Genomic DNA, 22,438 nt, shown 5'->3' with positions numbered 1-22,438 from the left:
TTTTATCATAACAATGTAGGTGGTACTTGCAAGTGAACAATGTTTTACTTCCTTTCTAATTGCCAGCACCGAGGCGGTGAGGATAATGGTGCAAAGAGCCCAGGGCATTCTGGTTGTTGAAGGTTTTCTACCTTTTGAGGAAAGGAATACCACAGCCCTTCTCTTGTTTTCTCTGGTCATGTAGCACCAATTTCAATTTGTGCCTTTTTATTGCATAAACAGCCTAGGTTTATGAAAAGCCTACGCTTTCCAGCGGTGAAATACTTCTTTAAACTTACTACAAGGAATTTTCATTTTAAGTTGATTCAGGCGGTACCTGTGGTAAAAAGTGGTAGTGTTTCAGAAAATCTGACTTCCTTTAGAAAACCTCTCATTTTACTGCAACAGGGTTTGACAGTCTGCCCCGCTCAGTCCTGGTTCTCCTGTGCCTCCCTTCCCTCCAGCCATACGGCTTGGGTTTCCAATAAGATGGTGTTGGTGTTGGCTCCCAGCGGGGACCGGAGGAGCAAAGAGGAAAAGCTCTGCTCCTGGCCAGAGAAGGAGACGCTGCTGCCGGGCGCTGATCTCTTCTACTCCAGCCTGGTCTTCTGACTGCGGCAGGTCGAAGGTTGCAGTGAAGCCAGATGTGGGTCTGTCTGCGGCAGGCTGGTCGCTGCCGGAGGCCCCGCTGGAGTCTGAGCTGAAGTAGTTTTTGGTTGACCTGCATGACTTTGTCTGATTTTGTGTGCAATCCGAACTGGTGGCACTGGTGACAAGCATTAACTTTAAGATAGACATAAATCTGAGCCTATTCGTTAATATTTCTCAGTGTTTACAGCCATTGTGGACAGTGCTGCAAAATACTACAAGGACTGCTCCAACTTATGGCAATATTGGATTTCTATTGATCCAAAAATCAATATTTATCAACTTAGATGTATTGGATCATTGTGATGAGTCAGGCACTTGATCTGCAGGATTAGACAAAAACAGACCTTCCTGTCTGATTATGTTATCCACAAAATCCAGGCTACCATATCCCAATGTATTTCATACATTGTTTGTTGGTTTAACAGCACAACAGAAGTAATCCTGGCCAGTCATAAGCCTCAGAACAGCACATGGCCCATTTTAAATAAATAGAACATATTCCAACGATGTAATCCATCACCCAGTCCCCCCTCAGGTAAACACTGTTAGCTCTCTCAGCACTTAAGCTGTTAGCACCTTCGCCATGTTAAGATGCAATCAAAATGCTCGCAATATCGTATCTTGCCCCATTGAGCTATGTTGTTAAGGTCATTTTGAATATTGTTTTACTCTTAACAGTCACTGTATTGTCAGGGTTGATGAACAAAAGTCTTTAAGTGTTACTACACCACCAGGTCTTAGCATAAGTACACTGCATCATTTTGAAAAATGCAAAAAAAGTGGGCATGGGGCTAAGAGATGAAACCACGCCCACTTCTGTATGACAAAAGCTTGAACGCAGTGTCAACAAATGACAGCCACAGTAGTTTGTAAAATTAAAATAGCGACATGGCAAGGGGCATTGATTTTGATGAATTTACAGTATATCATACGGGGTTAGGGTTTGACAATAATGACACACCACACTGCCTCATCTACACACACACGTGTAGGAAAGCACATTGCTCTTTCCAGATAATCAGTCATTCACTTTGATTCACCAGAGGTTGTAATGTGTTGATAGCTTGATTTCCAGTCCACAGAAAGGACAGAACAGACAGTGTGGTGCTGTGATTGTAATGCTACACTGTGGTTAACGACAAAGTGAAAAGCGATAGACACTGTGGGGAGGAGGGGTCTGATTACAGGGCGTTAGCATTCTTTCACTTCATGAAGTAGATTGGTTCAAAACAGTCGACTCTATCTCAGAATTGGTCTTCAAGATTAGGGCTCATTTAAACTGTAGATGTGTTCTCAGCCATTTTCAACCATGCAATGCCAATTTTATGAATTTGGTAAAAATAATTGATATTAACACCAGCATTGATGTGTTTCATCAAATCACAGTTATATCATTTAGTTTAAAGCTTACAGTTACTCTTTAAGCTTTTTAAACTCTACACAACATATATGCAAGTCTAGCCTCGGTTCTCAGATGCTGCTCCTCACAACATCACTGAACTTCATCATTTGATGGTGTTGTATATAGTATCATTGTAATCCTTGCAGAGTTGTTCCGATAACGGTATTGGAAATGCCTCCGATGCAGCCTAAAATGCTGGATTGGGTATTGGTGAGTATGCAAGTCTATGCACCAATCAGATGTCTCGTTATCTTATAATGAATCAGCTCATTGATGCTACACAGGAACAACTACAACATGTATCATGCACTACCTGATCTGTACATCGCTACTGAGCATGTGCAAACTAGTATTATGGGATAATATCCTGAATCGCAATTATTTTGGCCAGGATAATCGTGGCATGAAATTGACCATGTCTAGTGCAAACATGGAATAATTACACAAATCTGAGAGTTTCGTTGCTGATCTCTGCCCGATTTTCGTTGCTTGTAAAAAACTCTGACTCGATGTACAACTCACATATTCAAATTGACCTTTAATCACAGCCTTACTAGGAAGGATGTAATGATTGCAAAACCATCACTGATTAAATGTTCCTGTGGGTAATTACTATAGCAGCTGACCTGTGGAGAACACTGAGATCTATATTATAAAAAAACATGATGGCAGGACAGCGTAGCGAGCCTGGCTATCACAACACCTTTATTGATCATATTTTATAGCTGGCTATTATCTTGAGAGAACTGACACATCTATATTGAGTGCCAAGATGCCATCAGACATGCAGGTACAAACCAGGCAAACTGGTGCAGCATAGTGAGCAGTTGAAATGCCAAAAACATGGAATCTGATAATGGACAGCTGAGGAGAAAAGGGCATCGGTGCATGACCCCCGGGTGGATGTAAGTGTGAAGATGACATGTTCCTTTCTGGTCTCAACAGGTTAAAATGTGGTCAATGTTCAGTAGATGCTAATAACAGCATGAGGTCAACAGCCTCTGGAGGAGGGTTAGCAGACCACATAACCCGCGCTGTAACTTATCTAATAGCTAGAGTGAACTCTGTGAAATCAAGAAACAGAACCGTTGCTGCTGTTGTAAAGACAAAAGCAACCTATTGAACCTTCTCTTGGAAGCACGGCTTCCTGTACAGACAGAAGTTGGCGCGACTGACGGTCAGTGTTTACCATGCATTGTGGGTGTGACTTTTTACTGTTACTGCACTGTTCGTGCCACTGAGTTAATGAGTTAAAAGACTAAGCTAAGCAAGTCTCCAATTCGATGTAATGAATGACTTGGTTATCTGCATCTTACTGCACTGCCTATGCTCATGCATTTACCTGCATCCAGAACATTGGTGCTGTCAGAAAGCCCCTACATTATGTCTAAAACACTGTGGGAAGCATACCATAGAACCAGTTCCATGTCATAACCCTCTCTCTCCCCATATCCTCTGTCTCTCTCTGCATTTTAAACTGTCAGATAAAGGTAGGAATATGCATTTGATTTTCTGTGTGATATGAGAAAATAAAAAACAGTACAACCTACCTATTCTTCTTAACCCCCCTCATACCCAGGTATCCCATGACCAGTATGGTAAATGGACTGTACTTGTATAGTCTTTTCTAGTCTACCGACTTTAACACTACATGTTCACCCATTCACACCCATTCATACACTGATGACAGGACCTACCATGTAAGGTGCCACCTGCCCATCAGGACTATCTAACATTCACACCTATACATACACCACAGGAACAGCTTGCCCAGTGTCTTGCCCATCAACATGGACTAGAGGAGTCGGGGATCGAACCACCAATCCTCTGATTGAAGGACGACCCTGCTCTTCCACTGAGTCACGCCCAATATATAGACATAAACCAACAGCATTCAGACTCAAAGGAATAAGATAATTATACAAATTACCTCCGTCATCAATGATGATATCCACAGAAACAATTTTCACAGGAAAATGTACTTGCTTAAATGATTTTAACCAACCCCTACATAATTGTGAATGCAAATATTTTTAGAATCCAATTTTTACCCAACAATTTAATATGAATTATTTTGATATTATTATTCTTTGCTAAAACAACAAGAAGTACCTTATTTGGATAAACATGAAACACTTATTTTGGGGCAATGCGGAACACGTAAATGATGATGAGTTTCCCTAACAAAAAGCATGTGTTCGTCAGTATATCTGTAACTGAGCAGAGTCACTGAATTACCTTGGACATTATTATATCAGAGGACTTTTGATTGACTGAACATTAGGAAGTTAGGAAATGCATATTTCACATGAAAGTGATAATGAATCAAACCCATCCATTAATCTCAATTAATAAACACCCCTTCTGAGATTAGAAGTCTTTAGTAGTTGATACAAAAAAAACTGTATTTATTTTCTCCAGTAAATATTTCTGATGTTTGTAAGCATATAAATATGATATATGAATATGTATATTTGACAGTGAGGTGGTGGGAACAGACTTACGCTCTACTCTCTTCTCCAACATGGCTAGACGGTTTGTGACCTCTGTCTTCAGCTCGTTGATCTTGAACGCCCTGCGGACAGATGGCCACAGATGAGACAGAGAATGAGAAATCAGTAAAGAGAGAGTATGGATCTGAATCTGTCTCCATGACACAACAATACCCGGAATACGTGGTACAGCTTGTTGTTGGCATTTGATATTTAAATGTTTTAGGTCATGAAATACAAATTAAAAACATTTGTAGGTTCTAGGATCTCAAACTGAATTCTTATTTTTATTGTTAAAAAATAAGAAATTAGAATCACAGATTAGTCAAAAGCGGAAATAATGATTGCAGCCTTACAAACAATTCTCATAAGTTTTTGTAATTACTCTAATAGTGCCATCACAGTAGCTGTAACTACTGACAAAGGATTCTATCAGACGAAATGATATAACTTTATATCATATCTGCCAATTCATTCTCCACAATACTGCAGACAAATCTGTGGCTGCACTGTATGTGACACACAACTAGCAACAATGGTCTAATGTCCAGCTGCATTGCTCCCTTTGAACCGTCCTGTGTAAGTATGTATCACAGAAAAAACATGATACGAGAGCTGAAGAAGAGAAGGAGCTCTAAATCCTGAGTGTCGAAGGTTAGTGAAAAGAGCAAACAATCTGCACACACTACAGACAGCAACACCACAAGACACAGTAATATTCACATGTTGCAGCTGCTGGGTGAAAACCTTGCAACTCTTAAGAAGATATAACTTGAGGCAGTCCTCCTGCCTCTTGGGATTATGAAATAGTTTTAAAAAGCAGTTGCATGAATCAAAAGGTATATCATCATCAAGCTACAGGTTGTTTTTATCATGTATTGGAGATGCAAGGTTTTGTCCTGACACCCAAAATTGACAGTATACTAGAAAAAACTCACAAGAATTAGCAACCTGATGAAAAGAAAAGGAAGAAACACAAAAGAGAGTAATAGAAGCTAAATAAATGACTATGACTTAATGAGTAGTTAATATATAAACATGAGAAAATATGCTCAAGTAATATCTCCACAATAATTGCAGCAGATGAATGAGTAAACAGTGAAGCTCTACCGCTGTGTGAGCAGCCAGCTGCTTACCTTGAAAACTGCTCTGCTACTTGCGTCAGTACATTCTGAAAGAGTTCCTCTTTATCTGAGGAGAAAGCAAGCGTGGAGCTTTGTTATACACACACACAGACACACACACACACACTGTCAACAGACTGTTGGTCCACACCAGTGACAGGCTGTCTGAGGGGCAGGGGCAAGCACATTAAATAAAAACTGCACCAGCACGCAGAAAGTTTTCTAGCATGTAGCGCAGCCTGTATGGAACCACATCTCAGTTTTTCCCTGGAACGGCCCATCAGGGCACGTTGTCACGTCTTAGCTAAGTTTCTTTTGAACATGATGGCACCAAGTGGGGTGTTCGCCTCCCCTGCCTCTATAGTCCAAAAATGGTCCACACACACACACACACACAGGAGTCTAGGGTAAACAGATGGATCCACTGAGGTAGAATATGTCAATCAAAATACAATAGAAACTAGTGGAGCTGTGTATCAACAGTCCTGTGAAACACACTGGCTCACAGATACATGAACACATGCAGAGGTTATGTAAGTCAGTCGGAGAGCATCAGATGGCCAAAGCAACAGATGGCAGAGTCAGAAGAGTGAGAAGAGAAAAGAGAAATCAAATGTGCCTCTTTCCCTCTGGTCTCACCCTCGGTGATCAACAGAGCGACTGCAGTGGATAGGAACCGGCTGACAGCTTGATGTGTTAACAAGCCACTTCTGATTCCTCTTCCCACACAATAACAACAGGCTGGACACACTATCAAAGCCCTGCCATTGGCCAACAGCTCCACTATCGTGGACAAAGTTCAACACCATGGGCCAATAAACTAACAGCTACAAGAAATTGTAAAAAAAGCAGATATTGTCGGTCAGTAGTAGTTTGTACATTGTGTCACTCACATTCCATGTTCTGTGAGAGGGTCACAGGTCACTGCAGACGGTTGTTAAAAAATCCTCTCTGTGATTAATTAAGCCAGTTAAACTGGAGTGACTAAGAGGACTGGATTGTCACTCTCAGACAACACATAAAACATGATGAATTATTTTAGTTAGTTTATTCGAAATTTCCCCCAAAATATTATGTTTACTGAGTATTACTGGTAAAAAATAGGATGTTTCATCTTCAGATGTGGTGTATTTGGTATGAAGCCTACATGTCAAATCATCCACATTTTTCCAGCCTTCCAAAGTGACCATGGAGTTTCTTTAAAGTGGAAACAGATCCTCAATGGTTGCTCAATGGTTGACGCAGTTCATTTATGTCATAAATGGAGCCTTCAATTCCATGGGAGATTGTAAAAAGGGAGGCTTATAGGGAAAAAATCAAAACGCAAATGGTGTCACTCTTTTATAGTCATTACATTGTGCACTCAACATTTACTTCATAATGTTAAAGCAAAATACATTCAAGTTATGAATGGGTTGATGTTAAGCTGATTCAGTGTAATATGTGAGGCTGCAGGATGTTAAATGTGGAACTGAAATCAACAAACAATAGTGTGGCACAGGCCTTGGGATGTTCAGTACCAAGTACACTATACTATTGATTGCATCATAAGTGCCTCTGTGGTGTCTGTATGCAGTTGGTGTGGGTCTAACTGTGGGCCTGCGCCCCATAATTCTTTCCATACATTTCATCATCAATGGGGTCAATGCAACCAGTCTGAAATCATTATATTCTTTAGGACAGGGGTGATGACTGTTGTTTTCCACATTTAACACTGTTAAATTGCTTGTGTAACTGCTAATCATAACAATTACAATTTTGTTTGGGGGAGTTTTTCCTGTTCCGATGTGAGGGTCCCGGGACAGAGGATGTCGTATGTGTACAAATTGTAAAAACCTCTGAGGAAAATTTCTGATTTTGGGCTACACAAAATAAATTGAATTGAACTGAATTGAATTGAACTTCTTATGTAAATAATTTCTACACACTACACTCAAATTTTATGTCATCTTTTGACTCTCTCTGAGTGAATTTGTGTGTGTGTGTGTGTGTGTGTGTGTGTGTGTGTAGTCCCTGGAACTCACCAGCTAGCTGTCCTCCAGTCATAGGCACCACTCGATACGGTGACCTTCAACACAACCGGACACACAGGTTAGTTTGAGAGCAGAGGTGGTGTGAAGCTGAAATAAATTCCCCATCTGTCCTCTAAGCTGACACGCTGTACTCTTCCTCCCACTTACTAATTCAAGTGGGAACACAGACACACATGCTCACACACACAAACGCACATTCCACGCACTTCCACTGTTTACGAGGAAGATTACCAACACTCAAATAAAGGGTTTCAGATTTCACCCTTAGATAAAATAGCAAACATACAGACAAGCGTGCAGAAACACACACACACACACACACACACACACACACACACACACACACACACACACCTATTAAAGTGTCCTCCCTTATCAGTGTGTGCTTGTGTGTATGTGTTTGACTGTGAATGTGTGTGTCTATAACTTTGGGAACGGAGTGTATCAAGTGTTTTGTCTAATGAGACCAGATCATCATTTACATTAAAGGACCATTCTATTTAGGCTCCATGGACAGGTTCTAGGTTGCATGTGTGTTGAGTAACTGGGAGAATTTGGTCAGTCCACATTTTTTTTTCTTGTCAAAGTGGAAAATTTGGATAGGACTAGACGGCTGTAGTATCTCTGAAGGTCATTCTAAATTACCAAACAGTAACTTGGGAAAATTCCACTCCAAAAATGAAACTGGATGTGTCATCTTTGGTCTTCAGGAAAAAAAGGTGCAGTATTGACTTAAAGCTCTAATCTAACCTAATCTCAATAATATACACAATGACTAAAAGTGACTTGTTGTCTTCTCTTCTGAAAAACATGATCATGTCATGTGCTGTTTATGGAGATGATTGCCAAGAGATGATTCATGATCTCTTGTGAAGGCTGTGGCTCAGGAGGTGGAGCAGGTTGTCCACTAGTTGGAAGATCCGTGGTCCGATCCCCGGCTCCAGACCATTAGCAAGAACCTTGTCTATTTCTAGTTATTCTTCATGCTTGTCATCAGTGCAACTGGGTCTGATTCTTTGTCAAATCAGACGAAATCATGCAGGTTCACCATAAACTCCTTCAGCTCAACTCCAGTGGGGCATCCGACAGCGACCAGCCCGCTGCAGGCAGATCATTGCCAGTTTGGTCCCATCCCAGAGGCAGTCCTCCAATAGGGTACCATCAATGTGTCCGTCCTCCAGTGTGGTCCTGTCTCCGTGGCAGGCCTCCAATGTGGTCCCGTCTCCATGGCCGTCTTCCAGTGTGGTAACTCCAGTTGCCAGAGTCCAATCCTGAACTCCAGTTGTCTGAATCTGGTCCAGATCTCCAGCAAACTGGTCCAGCAGCCTGCCCCATGCCAGAGCCAAGTTTTCTGGTGCCAGCTGTTTTTTCTGATCTTAAGTCTCCATGCCGGCCTCCAGAGGGGTTCCGGATTTGCTGCCAGCCGTCAGAGGGGTCAAGCTTTTTGGTCTTGCCTCCTGGTCGTCCTCCAGACCTGCTTCACTCATCTCTCCAGCCTCCTGGTCACCCTCCAGAGACGGCCCTCTGGATTCCTGCCTGGGGAATTCTGCTCCACCACGGTCCAGCAAATAGCTTTCTTTTTCTTGGGCACGTATCTCTGAATCCCCACTTTAGTGCAAGATGTGATGTTAATTAATTTGCTTTAAAAGTTGAATCATGGAGGGCACTTTGGCCTCTAACTACAGACATAAGCTCTGTAGAGAATGAAACCCAACTGCTCTTATGTCATCATTATACTTCTGCCTGCATCATATTTCTTCTGTCTTAACAGAGTTCAGAGAGACTTCTTGGGTTACTTGTTGCAAATTCTATTCTATTAAATATTGTTAATTCAAAGTAATATAATATATTTCTTACTTTCCAGTGTGGGTCTACACTAGTGCCTCTGCTGCTTTGGAGGTAAATCAATAGCTCAACTGCGATAAGCTTTACATCTTAAAGTAAAGCCCATTGTAAATATTTAGTGTGCTTCTTAGTGAAAGAACTAAAAACAAAGAAGATATTGGTCGACATGCATAATTGTCCCCAGATAACATGCAGGAGAATCAAAAGTACAAAAACAATTTATATATTTATATTGCTGGTTCTCTGCTCAATCTTGTTTTAGACACTGTTATCAGATAACCTTTAGAATAGTTAAAAGCAGAAAATCAAAAATGAGCACATTGTAAGAAATCCTCTATGTGAGGAAATACTGGCTGCCGTTACATGAGCCAAATCTTTTTGAGGTTTGTTATCGCTGATTTTGAGATAAACATTTGCATGAGCAGCAATAAATGGTGGAATAAACTGTCCTTGATAATTAGTAATTAGAAACACAAATATATACTTAAAAACACAATATGTAGAATCCAGATCTTCACCATAGGAAGACTACTGTAAGGCCAATCAAATGTTGGCAGTGTTAGTGGTTTACTGACAAGCTCTCTGCAGGAGAACATTTTGCCAAAGAAAGTCAATAGTGGTACATTATGTTGTGAATGATAAAAAGCGTTAACAAATGATTAGGCTTATTTACTGTGAGCTGTATTTCTAAATACTTATGAATTAAAAGGCTCCAGGTAAACTCAGGGTGGCTTCTAATGCAAACATAAAGATCACATTTCATGGCAGCTCATTGTAGCAATATGTTAACAGCTAAGGAGGAAGGAGTAGGGGACACCGGAATTTACAGCCAATCAGCGAATGTGTCTTTCAATCAAACAGCCAGCAGGTGAACTGAACAAATGTTCTATCAAATAATCAATTTATCAATTAAGACATCAGTGGGATGCAGACTTTCCAATACCTCTCTGTGTTGTGTGGCATGGTGGGGTCGATGGACACCATGGCTCCAGAAGAATCCAGCAGGGACAGATTAGTGTTCCTGCATGAAGACAAAATACATGTTTCAATTTGACTAGAAGCCATGTGTAAGGCTGCATGAATGCAAAATAAGTTTCTCTTAAGTAATATCCCTATATAATGCATATGGCCCAGTTCCAATCTTCCATCAGGGCAAAACATCCATCCTCATGTGTTGTTGAGCACAACACTGAAAATCAATGTTGTCTGGGCACAAAGGGATCATTAGCAATGTCTGTAGATCAATAACAAAACAAATGCTACATTGATGCTGCTTCGATGACAACATGGAGACAACTTTTTTGTCAGTTTAATAATTCTTGAGAAGTGAATGACACAAGGTACAACATATAAAGGAATGTTTTTTGGGGGTTTCACTTCCCTGTTTAACAAGTTTTTAAGAAAAAAAGCAGTGCTTTGAGCCTAATTCTAGTGTCAGCATGCTAACATGCTCACAATGACAATGCTAACATGCATACAGCTCTACGAATGCAACATTAGTCTGCCACAAAAAAATCCACTCAAATGTTGTAACATCTGACCAGAACAAGTCATTTTAGGGTTGGTAAACTTCTTCCAAAAACATTTTTGTGAACACAACAATAAGTAGGCTACAGTATATGCCTACTTAGACTAAGAAAACAGCTGCTTTGATGACAGTGTTCTGTCTTCTTTTTCTGTTTTCCTGTAGAGGGGTCATCTGCATCTGTTGCCCCTCTTTTCCCCACATCTCTGTAAATCTCCAGACAGGAAGGAGGCAACTCCTGGTCTATTTACTGAGATGAACAACAGACTGTTCAGCATGAAGACGTTAGTGGCAATATCCTCTCTCTTGTCACATAAGTGCGACTGCTGACTTTGAAAGTCCAGTGATTTTATTGTTGTTTGCATTGTAGACTGTTCTCACATTGTTGTTAAACAAATTCTAATTGTAGGTATGGTCGATTGGTGAAATAGCATTAATCACTATGAAGGGGGGGATATATAGACGAGAGGGGGCACATATCCCTCATGCCCTCCATTAACTCAAACCCTGTTCACAATGATAATTTGGGGGGGGGGGCGTCTTTGGAGGGAGGTTTGAAGAGATTGGCAGTCAGTGTTGCTGACTTGGCGACCTTCTCGCTATAGATTTAGAAACTTTTGGAGCTACTGCTGCTAGCTACTTTCATTGGAAAAGAGTTGGCAATACTGGGCTGGGTGTTTTCGATTTAGAACTTTTTAAAATTTAGTGAACTCTTTCTAATTTCTCAAGATTACCAACCCTAGCTTTAAAAGTTAATATATTAAACAATAAAACAGAAAACTAGACTGACCGAAATCTAATAAAAACAAAGTGAGACTATTAACTCCACCTGTCTTCACAACAGTGGCGGGCCGTGCATTTTATATCTGGGCCTTCAGTGCTGTCCTACTACAGTTGAACCACCTCCTAATAACCTCATTATGACGCCACAGCTACGGTTATTATTTGTTTCTAGGGGTGTAACAATACACATATTCATATTAAACCATTCGGTATGAGGCTTACAAACCGAACAATACGTTTGAATAATATTAGCGCTAAAACACGTATTCCACCACACACTGAAGAGCATGAGCCATTCAAATATTATTCACATCAGAGGGAACAATATTAACCATATCATAAAAATGACACAAAAGAAAAATGAATGTTTTTCTCCAGAAAGGCATTGCCAGTAACCCCGCCACCAAATCAGTTTCTCCTCCTTCAGCCATTGAGTGTTAAAAAAACAAAGCTAGGTAAAAAAAAAGAATCTCCACCAAGCAAAGCGTTAAAGATGTCATGTCAATGTCATAACTTCTTACATATCTTTCAACTTGGAACTCTTACTACTCCTACTAAGTTATGCTAGCTGCTTCAGCTTCACAACAGTCACACTAGCCCACTGACCAATGACGGCGCACGTTAATGCTGAGCTGCACGTTAATGCTGACGTACTTGTAGTCTACAGAGAATGCTCTGACACGTCAAAGAATACGCCCAACATGTCAAACTAAAGATCTGATTGGTTGAAGACTATGACAATCAACAATATCGTCGCCATATACTTTAATCTGCAAAGTCTACCTAGAGGGCATCGGGCCTCTCTTCTTACCTAGAGACACAGAGGTGAAATCTGATTGGATAAAAGCTCTACTTAAAACAAGCTGCACTGGAAGCAGAGCAACTGAGGAAGACAGTAGCTGTGCAATGAGAAAATGAGCTAATGGTGAAAATAATTAGAATACATGTAGTGTATTTATGAAAAATTATTCAATCATAAAATAGCTATAACTTTGTGATTCTGTTTCGGCCAGCAGAGAAGGCCTTGCTGGCCCTGACAGCCCACCACTGTCTGACATTTGATCCTTTTATTGAGTTACAGGGATGACATGTGTATGATAATGGGTTTCAAGTCAGAGGTCTTGGGGCAAAACAAAAATAAAATTAAAAAGTCGTCAAAATTATGAAATGAAACAGTCTGAATCTAATCATGCAGGCCTGAATACAATGCATAAACATTTCCTAAATGGAAGTCAGGCCCCATCATCCCACCCGGATGTCTAATCCTCAATCCCAGAACAGCAGGACAACAACCACTATGTGAAGCTAATGGGGACACAAGTGTATTAAGATTATGTTCCTATTAGTATTGCACAAATAATGAATACAAGAGTGAGCAACCATAGCAGCTCATAAACTGTAAAGGGTAACTGGAAAATTCCACAGGAAATTTTGACAGTGTGGCTGCTACTGCCCGAAGACGTCGCAATATATATACACACGCCAATGTTACCGGTAGTGTCATTCAGGTTCAATTGAGATATCGCTTCTCTCGTTTCTGAATTTTAGATTCATACTCTTGGATTGAATCTTGTATTTGTGAGGCTTTTATATTGAAAGGGGGGGACTGGGTGGGTGAGAGAGGGGAGAGGAGACAGAATCATAATGTTTGACACATACACAGGTTATTAAATGACAGGTGTGTGTGTGTGTGTGTGTGTGTGTGTGTGTGTGTGTGTGTGTGTGTGTGTGTGTGTGTGTGTGTGTGTGTGTGTGTGTTTGTGTGTGTGTGTGTGTGTGTGAGAGAGAGAGAGAGGGAGAGAGAGAACGAGACAGACAGACAGAGACAAACAGATAGACAGACAGACAGACAGACAGACAGACAGACAGACCGCTGCCTCCTTTTAACAAAAGGAAGGAGTCTTAGTGCCAAAATATGGATACCATGAGAAAGATAAGACTCTGCCGAACGCGGTGATGTGGTTTGTATGTTTGTGGTGTTAAAAATGTGAGCTCCAGAGCAATATACAAAACTGGTACCATCTGCTTTCTTTGAGAAATGAGTGGTGATATTTAACATGGAGTCTAATGGAGCAGTTGGTTGGAGTTCATATCGCTCTGCGGCTCTTTGAGCCAAATGTGTAAGTCTGTTGGATTCCAATGATATCTGTGTGCGACAGCAAAACATTTCCAAGCTTTTTGGCCAAAAATGGTGTATAAAGAGTAAACATTGTGGGACCTGGAGCAATTTGTTTGGAAAAATCACAGAATATTTCCCTGCTCTGCTCCACTCTGACAGTTATGACCTCACTCTAGTTCTGAACATTCCGTGCAATACACACCCATTATAAAATCTGAAACGGACCGAAAATGTTCCTGAAACTTAAACGTTGACTTAATGGAAACTGTGCTAGCTATCAAAATGCCCATTTGGCTCAATAAAGTGCAGCGTTTTCTCTACGTTTTAAACTTTGAATCATGTTTCTACGTTAAAGTATGGCTAGTCAATATGGGCCCAAACCTAAGTCATTTTTTTTGCTCTCTTCACACCGAAATCCCATTCAAGTGAATGGAGAAATGTTGCTCTGTTTTTGGGGATTTTCGGGAAAACCGCTGGGCGAATCTCTCTGAAATACTTAGCACACTATTCCCGATCGGGCCGCACGTGTTGATGTATTTTTTGCGCAGGTGTTGGCAACACTGTGTGAGGAGAAGCGTGCCAAACTTTCTGGATAAATAAATATTATTATTATTATTAAGCCCGATGGATTATGTAGGAGCCAGGTATGGCCTGTGTCATTTATACCTTTTTTGGTCACTTCCGGTACACTTCTGGTAATTGAGTCACGTGGTGTTGGGGAAAGCAATATCAGCTGTTCAGTGGTTTAGTTGCAGGATTAGAAGGAGAGGGGGTGAGAGAGGGAGCCTTATTTTTTGTTGACCGCTACTTCACGATGTTAAGCACTATTGTCATTGTTTGACCTATGAATGTATTCCAGAGTCAACGTTTGTTGTTTACAAATAAACACGCAAAGCTCAACCACTGGATCAGGAAATCATTTATAGCCAGCGCGTCCGCAAGTCTAAATCTCCCCTACTTAGCCTCTCTGTGACTATCTGAAAGTTGCTGTTAGTCACGTACAGATTATATACAGTGTGCTTTGGCAGTTTTAAAAAGCCACACTGAACTAGATTTAATGTTTATTATGAAAGTTAACATTTTTGTCATCATGCATTCCTAAAGCTATAACTATAATAATATGGTGTTTCCAGGTGTGGAAAGAAACCTTGCTGCTTGTTACAGTGATAAAGAATTATCTGTATACAAAATAACACAGCAGAGGAGAAGCTGGGTGTAACTGCACTGAAGTTATGATTCAGGTTATGGGCCTGCTTGTAATAGGTTCCACTAAATAAACATTTAAATGCTGCTTTTTGCATGTCTATTTATTCTGTATAAAACCGGCATCTCTGCACATTTACAGGTAGAGATCAGGCTACACTAGTTAGTATTTGCTCTGTATTCATTCTGCAGCATTAATATCCTCTTCGCTCCTGTTTCACCGTGTGCAGCGCTAACAGGCCGGCCCATTGAACATGGAGCAGCAGAGCAGAGACAAGTGAAGTGAAGATAAGGCCGTCAGAACCAGTGACAAACAGGCTCCGTAGTGAATAGTATGATACTTAAAGATCTAGATTCCAATGGTGGCTGCGTACGATTGTTTCTGTGTGATTCCAACATTTCCAATAACTCCAAAGCCTTGTCAAAAGTTATTGAAAAAAGATAGACATAATCATTTCCAAAATTCAAAACATGTTTTTTATCCAACAAGAAATCCTGCCCAAACCCTAAGCCTATTTTGAGACCTCTGCTCGAAAATGTCATACCCATACTCAAGAGAGTGTAAATCTCTAACTACATGGTCTATTTGAATAATTTAAATGGCATAATAACACAAATAAATGTGATCTTTGTTAAGTTGTGTACATATCATTGTATATGTTACTGGTAAATGCTGGATGAATGTTACACACAACTCAAATTGAAAATATTCAGGTTCCCCTTTTTTCTTTTCACCTAAAAAGCACTTTTATTGATTTTAAATGATGCAGACGAAGGCCTAAACTCTCCCAAATCATATCACAACACGTCAGCAGTCCTTTTAAAAAAGAAATTGGCTTTGATAGAGTGAAGTATGCCTGAGAAATCAAGGCTGGTGTACAGGTCAGCTGAGATCAGCCAAAGTCAATTCTGATTTTGGAAGCAGCACATATAGCTGTTTTACTGTACTTTTATATACTATATAACAGTGGCGGGCCGTGCATTTTATACCTGGGCCTTCTGTGCTGTCCTACTACAGTTGAATTACCTCCTAATAACCTCATTATGACTCATCAATCCAGCAAAGGATCCACACATTCCACCACATAAGAGCAGAGCCATTCAAATACTATTCATAAAAATGACACGATAGACAAATGAACAGTAGTAACGTTACTATGTAAAAAAACTAACGCAGTTTGTCACTTACCGAAACTTAAAGAGTTTAATCCCAGTACATCGTTTCAGTTCCAGTAAGTAGTCCTTCTCGATTCATGGACGCCAGTGATGACAGTCGAGCCTCCCCAGTTGTATTTCGCCGGTCTGCTGTGGCAGGTTCGCAGCGGGGCCGTGATCCCACCTCCGCCGGGACGCCCGCCGGCCGGCGCAGACCGCACGTCAGGGCAGACTGCACGCCGTGCCACGGTTGTGGAGCTGTTTCCCTGCGAACGTGTTGGTTGAGTTGTAGATCCACTCGAGTCTCTCCAAAAGTTTTCAAATGCTATGGTGTCCTCAGGTTAGCGTAGCATAGCTCCAAACCCAGCCATAAAATGTGCAACGCTTCTCCGACGCTGTCAGCAAGAAATACCGTTCATACAAATCCTTTTCCTGGCTGAGTCAGGGCTGCCAGCTGTGGCATTGACTGACCATTTCTTACGATGTCCAGCTTTTCCTGAAAAGGCGCTGTCAGTCACTCCGCCACTAAATCCGTTTCTCCTCCTTATTCCGCCGTTGAGTGTTGAAAAAACAAAGCTAGGTAAAAAAATAAAAATAAACTACACCAAGCAAAACCCTAAAAATATCATAATTTCTTCCATATCTTTCAATTTGAACTCTTACTCCTCCAACTAAGCTCTGCTGGCAAGTTAAGTTTCGTTTCACAATAGTCACACGCTCGCCCACTGACCAATCACAGCGCACCCTGCACCCAACTGCAGTGCTGCTCCTAAAAACGGAGCTGTGTGTTAATGCTGACGTACTTGTAGGCCAGCTAGCAGCTCTGGCACGTCAAAGAGGATGCCCAACATGTCAAACTAAAGATCTGATTGGTTGAACACTATGACAATCAACAATATCGTCCCCATTCACTTAAAATGCAAAGGGATTCACTTGTGAGTCTGCAGGCCTGGGGCCTCTCTTCTTACCTAGAGACACAGAGGTGAAATCTGATTGGATAAAAGCTCTACTTAAAACAAGCTGCACTGGAAGCAGAGCAACTGAGGAAGGCAGTAGCTGTGCAATGAGAAAATAAGCTAATGGGAAAAATATTTTGAATAAATGATAAAATAGCTATAATTTTGTGATTCTGTCAAGGCCAGCAGAGAAGGCTTTGCTGGCCCTGACGGCCCACCACTGTGGTTAGGGTTAGGTTATGTGGTTATGCTTTGCATACAGTAGGTGGATAACCCTCTATTAATAACCCTCTATTCATGGTGACCTTTGCCCTCTGACCCTCTGCTCTGTGCAGCTGAAGATGGTGCTCATCAAGTGCTGCGACATCTCCAACGAGGTGCGGCCCATGGAGGTGGCTGAGCCCTGGGTCGACTGCCTGCTGGAGGAGTACTTCATGCAGGTGGGACCAGAACTCACAACACATTCAAATGATTTTTGGAGTTTGCAGTTCTTTTAGACAGTGTCATCTTTTTGTTAATATTTTTATAAATTATAATACATGTAGTGTATTTAAGAAAAATTATTAAATTATAAAATAGCTATAACTTTGTGATTCTGTTTAGGCCAGGAGAGAAGGCCTTGAAGGCCCTGACAGCCCACCACTGCCTAGATATGAACAAATCGTAACTTTCCTGTCAACGTAACAAAATGGATTTCAGCCACAGTAAACCCCAGTTCATTCAGCTTAGCTGAGGTCTCCTCTTCTGTCACTCAAGTCAGAGAATTACCTCTTGAGGAGGGTGAGATCCCATACGCAAACGGTGGTTTGAATGATGTTGATAGGCAATCTGTCAAGTCCGCCTCATCCTCCTCATCCTTGGCAGAGCGAGCAGCTTTAATGACCAAAGCTGTAAAGTTGCAAGAAAAGCATGCCATTGAAGAGCAGCAACAAATGCTAAGACGTAGAAGAGAAACTCTACTGAAACTTTCTGGATTACTTACAGAAATAGCAGCTACTACTGGCAAAAATCTAAAAAAGGCTGAAATGTCAATGCTTAACCATGTACAGTCTGATGCAGCCCCAGTTCAGAAACCTGTATTTGTTGCAGAGGCAGCTGAAGTCATAACTGGTGGATCAGCAGCTACAGGTGCACAAATGGATGAAGAGCCGGAGAGTTTGCTTTATCCTTATATGGATGTTCCAGTATTTAGGAGCAAGGCAGGTGCTCACTGTCAATTTTCCATTTTTTATTTAAAAGCAGATAATCAGCAAAGTCAGCCATAAATCAGCCCAGCAGTAATGCCCAGTCACAAATGCAGCAAATTCCTTTTACACCCAGCTCTGCACAGGAAAACCACATGATCAAAATTCTGGAGAATCAAAACAACTTGACAAAGATTCTTGTGAAACAGCAACTTTTGTCTACATTACCACAAGTAAGCATTCTGCTCTTTGACGGACACATTCTGGAGTATAAGTCTTTTATTCATTCAAAATAAATTGAAAATAAAACAGACAACGACAGAGAGAGGCTGTAGTTCTGCATGCAGTTTACAAAAGCTAGTCAAAAGCTGTGAGTACATGTCCCCAGATAGAGGCTACCAGAGAGCTAAAGAGCTACTAAAGGAAAACTTTGGAAATGAATACAAGATCTTCTGTGCTTCCATGGAAAAGGCCCTATCCTGGCCCCACATTAAATCGGAGGATTCAAGATCCCTACAGGATTATGCTATTGAGGAAATGGAATATATGGAGGAACTGGACACAGTATCCAACATGAGAAGCATTGTACTTAAGTTACCATACAAGCTCAGAGAAAAGTGGTGCAACAAGGCTTATGAGCTGTGAGAAAAGTGCAGTTAGAATTGTAGACCTTATTGTCACGAATTCCCCTTCATATTAGTTTGTTTTCATCCTGTCTGCTTGTTTTATTAACTCTCCTGTCATTTCAGATCCTACCATTCACCTCTGATTCCCCTCACCTGGTCCTCCACACCCATCTCACCTGCAGCCCATTCCCTCGTTAGCCCTCTCTATTTAGGTCCCCTCACTTGCACTTGTTCCCTGCCAGATTGTCTTGTGTGTTAGTGCCAAGTTCTCCAGCGTATCTTTATATTGTTCTTGTTCTGCCTGTTCCGACCCTGTCTGCCTGTTTTTGACCTTGGATTTTTGCCTGCCCCTTATTGGATTTGTTTGCCTGTTCGGACTGACCTCCTGGTTTTGACCCTGCCTGAAAACAAGTAAAAAGCTAACTTGTATTTCTTGTCTCTGAGTTGTGCTTTTGGGTTCAAGTATCTGTAATCCTTACAGTACAATCTGGCCAACATGAACCCAGCCGACTCTGCACGTTCCGAGACGGAACCTCTGACTCTGACCAACATGTTGCAGAGCCACGAGCAGCAGCTTACCTTCTTAGCAGAAGCTATGCAGGCTATGAGCGTCCGTCACGAGCACAGCATGGAGTCTCTCCGGGATCATCTGATGAGTGTCTCCGCTGCAACCCGAGGTCCAGATGACGCCAGTGCTCCCAGTCCTCCTCTTCGCACTTCTCCCGTGTCGGATGCACGCTTGCCCCCTCCAGAGCGTTATTCTGGTGCCCCTGGTTCCTGCCGGCCATTCCTGATTCAGTGCTCCCTCGCCTTCCGCCTTCCCCTCCGAGAGGTCTCGAGTAGCGTATATCGTATCTCTCCTCACGGACAGAGCCAAGCACTGGGGAACCGCCGAGTGGGAGCGACAGTCGGCAACCTGCTCTTCAGTCCAGCTGTTTTCCGAGGAACTGCTGAAGGTCTTCAATCATGCCACACCTGGAAGAGAGGTTGCTCGAGGTTTGTTTGGCCTGAAGCAGAGAGAGAGATCCGTGGCTGATTACGCCATCGAGTTCCGCACCATAGCAGCCGAGAGCAACTGGAACGCCGCCTCGCTCCTCGATGCCTTCCATAACGGTCTCTCGGACCGCCTCAAGGACGAGTTGGCGGCTCGAGATCTACCTGCTGGCTTGGACGAGTTGGTCGCTCTCTCCATCCGTATCGACGGCCGTCTGCGGGAACTGAGAAGAGAGAGGGACTTGTCGGCTGCTCCACAAAGGCCACATCGCCGGTCAGACGATCCTCGGGGGTCTCCTTCGGAACGGGTCTCTGACGGTCCGGCCGACTCTCCTGAGCCTATGCAGCTGGGGCGGACCCGGCTCTCCACAGCAGAACGACAGCGCCGCCTGCAGGAGGATCGATGCTTGTACTGCGGCCAGAGCGGCCATTTTGTAACCTCTTGTCCGGTAAAAGAGATGGCTCACCAGTCATCCGGAGGGCGCTGGTGAGTCGAAATGTGAACTTAAAAATGCCCTCTCGCCCTTTGATTCATGCTCAGCTGTTTTGTTCAGGGAATAATCGCACTCTCAGTCCTCATTGACTCTGGAGCCGATGCTAATCTTATGGACAGAACGCTGGCCTCCCAGCTGGGGATCGGGCAGGTGGCCCTGGAAGAACCCATCCACGCCACAGCTTTAGATGGTCGTCTCCTCTGCAGGGTTACCCATCAATCCAGTCCTCTGCCAATGACAATGTCAGGTAATCACAATGAAATGCTCACCTTCCATCTCATCCATGCACCACAGCAACCGGTCATTTTGGGCTATCCATGGCTTAGGAGACACAACCCGCACATCGACTGGGCGTCAGGAACTGTATTACAGTGGAGTGTTCATTGTCATGCTGTCTGTCTAAAATCTGCCTCATCATCTGCCCCTAGTCTGCCCGTCTCTTCTGAGTTTCCAGATCTCTCCGGGGTTCCAAAGGAGTATCTTGACCTTAAGGCGGTGTTTAACAAATCCCGGGCCACCTCGTTGCCGCCTCATCGCCCGTATGACTGTGCCATTGACCTCCTCCCGGGTACATCTCCTCCCAGAGGTAGACTTTTTTTCCCTATCTGCTCCTGAGACAAAAACTATGGAGAGATATATTAACGACTCATTGGCTACAGGAATCATTCGACCTTCTTCATCTCCAGCGGGAGCGGGGTTTTTCTTTGTCGGAAAGAAGGACAAATCCCTGCGCCCTTGCATTGACTACAGAGGACTCCATAACATTACGGTAAAGAATAGGTACCCTCTTCCACTTATTGCCTCTGCCTTTGAGCTGCTACAAGGTGCGACCATTTTTTCCAAGCTCGATCTCCGCAATGCTTACCATTTGGTGAGAATCCGAGAGGGGGACGAGTGGAAGACTGCCTTTAACACTCCTAGTGGACATTATGAGTGTTTAGTTATGCCATTTGGTCTCACCAATGCCCCTGCAGTCTTTCAGGGGTTGGTCAACGATGTTCTCCGGGATATGCTCAATGTTTGTGTTTTCGTGTATTTGGATGACATTCTTATCTTCTCGAAGTCTCAACAGGAACATGTGGTCCATGTACGCCAAGTCCTCCAAAGGCTTTTGGAGAATCGCCTCTTCATAAAGGCGGAGAAGTGCGAGTTACACACCACAGAGGTATCGTTCCTGGGGTTTGTTCTCAATGCTGGTAATATCCAGATGGACTCTGCCAAGACAAAAGCAGTTGCTGACTGGACCTCCCCGTCCACACGCAAGGAACTTCAACGCTTTTTGGGCTTTGCAAACTTCTATCGGCGGTTCATCCGGAACTACAGTTCCATGGCTGCTCCCCTCACCGCTCTCACCTCCCAGCATGTGCCCTTCCGGTGGTCCTCTGCGGCAGCAGGGGCTTTTGGTGAGTTAAGGTCACGTTTTACCTCTGCTCCCATCCTCATATTCCCAGATCCTGCCCGGCAGTTTATTGTGGAGGTGGACGCCTCGGACACTGGTGTAGGAGCGGTCCTTTCTCAGCGGTCGGCTGAGGACCAAAAGGTTCACCCATGTGCCTCCTTCTCCCGGAAGCTGTCCCCCGCGGAGAGGAATTATGACATTGGCAACCGGGAGCTGTTGGTGGTCAAACTGGCATTGGAGGAGTGGAGACACTGGTTAGAGGGGGCGGAGCAGCCGTTCGTGGTCTGGACAGATCACAAAAATCTGGAGTACATCCGTTCGGCCAAGCAACTGAACTCTCATCAAGCTAGGTGGGCTCTTTTTTTTAACCGTTTTGCGTTTTCACTCTCATACAGACCAGGTTCAAAGAATGTCAAGCCCGACGCCTTGTCTCGGCAGTTCCAGCGAGAGCGCTCTCCTTCCCATCCTGAAAGTA

General features: G+C 42.7%; 1 protein-coding gene across 3 annotated transcripts in view; it reads right to left on the bottom strand.

Annotated features, from left to right (window-relative positions):
- Window positions 1–18,052, bottom strand: part of pde9aa (phosphodiesterase 9aa) — a 50,706-nt gene extending 32,654 nt beyond the window's left edge. For 2 of the 3 annotated variants that reach the window (XM_079170798.1, XM_079170799.1), the window contains exons 1-5: window positions 18,036–18,052; window positions 10,470–10,547; window positions 7,673–7,716; window positions 5,661–5,715; window positions 4,537–4,607 (exon numbers count right to left, since the gene is read on the bottom strand). In XM_079170798.1, coding sequence (XP_079026924.1) covers window positions 4,537–4,607; window positions 5,661–5,715; window positions 7,673–7,716; window positions 10,470–10,510 — 211 coding nt within the window. In that variant the 5' untranslated portion in view covers window positions 10,511–10,547; window positions 18,036–18,052. Of the gene's footprint in view, window positions 1–4,536; window positions 4,608–5,660; window positions 5,716–6,287; window positions 6,307–7,672; window positions 7,717–10,469; window positions 10,548–18,035 lie in introns of those variants that run through there. The other variant, XM_079170800.1, reaches the window with a different exon arrangement.
- Between the last annotated feature and the right edge of the window lie 4,386 nt (window positions 18,053–22,438).

Source organism: Pholis gunnellus, assembly GCF_910591455.1.
Source record: "Pholis gunnellus genome assembly, chromosome: 12".
NCBI lineage: Eukaryota > Metazoa > Chordata > Actinopteri > Perciformes > Pholidae > Pholis > Pholis gunnellus.
The sequence above is the reverse complement of the archived record's forward strand: the minus strand, read 5'-3'. Positions and strand labels throughout refer to the sequence as shown.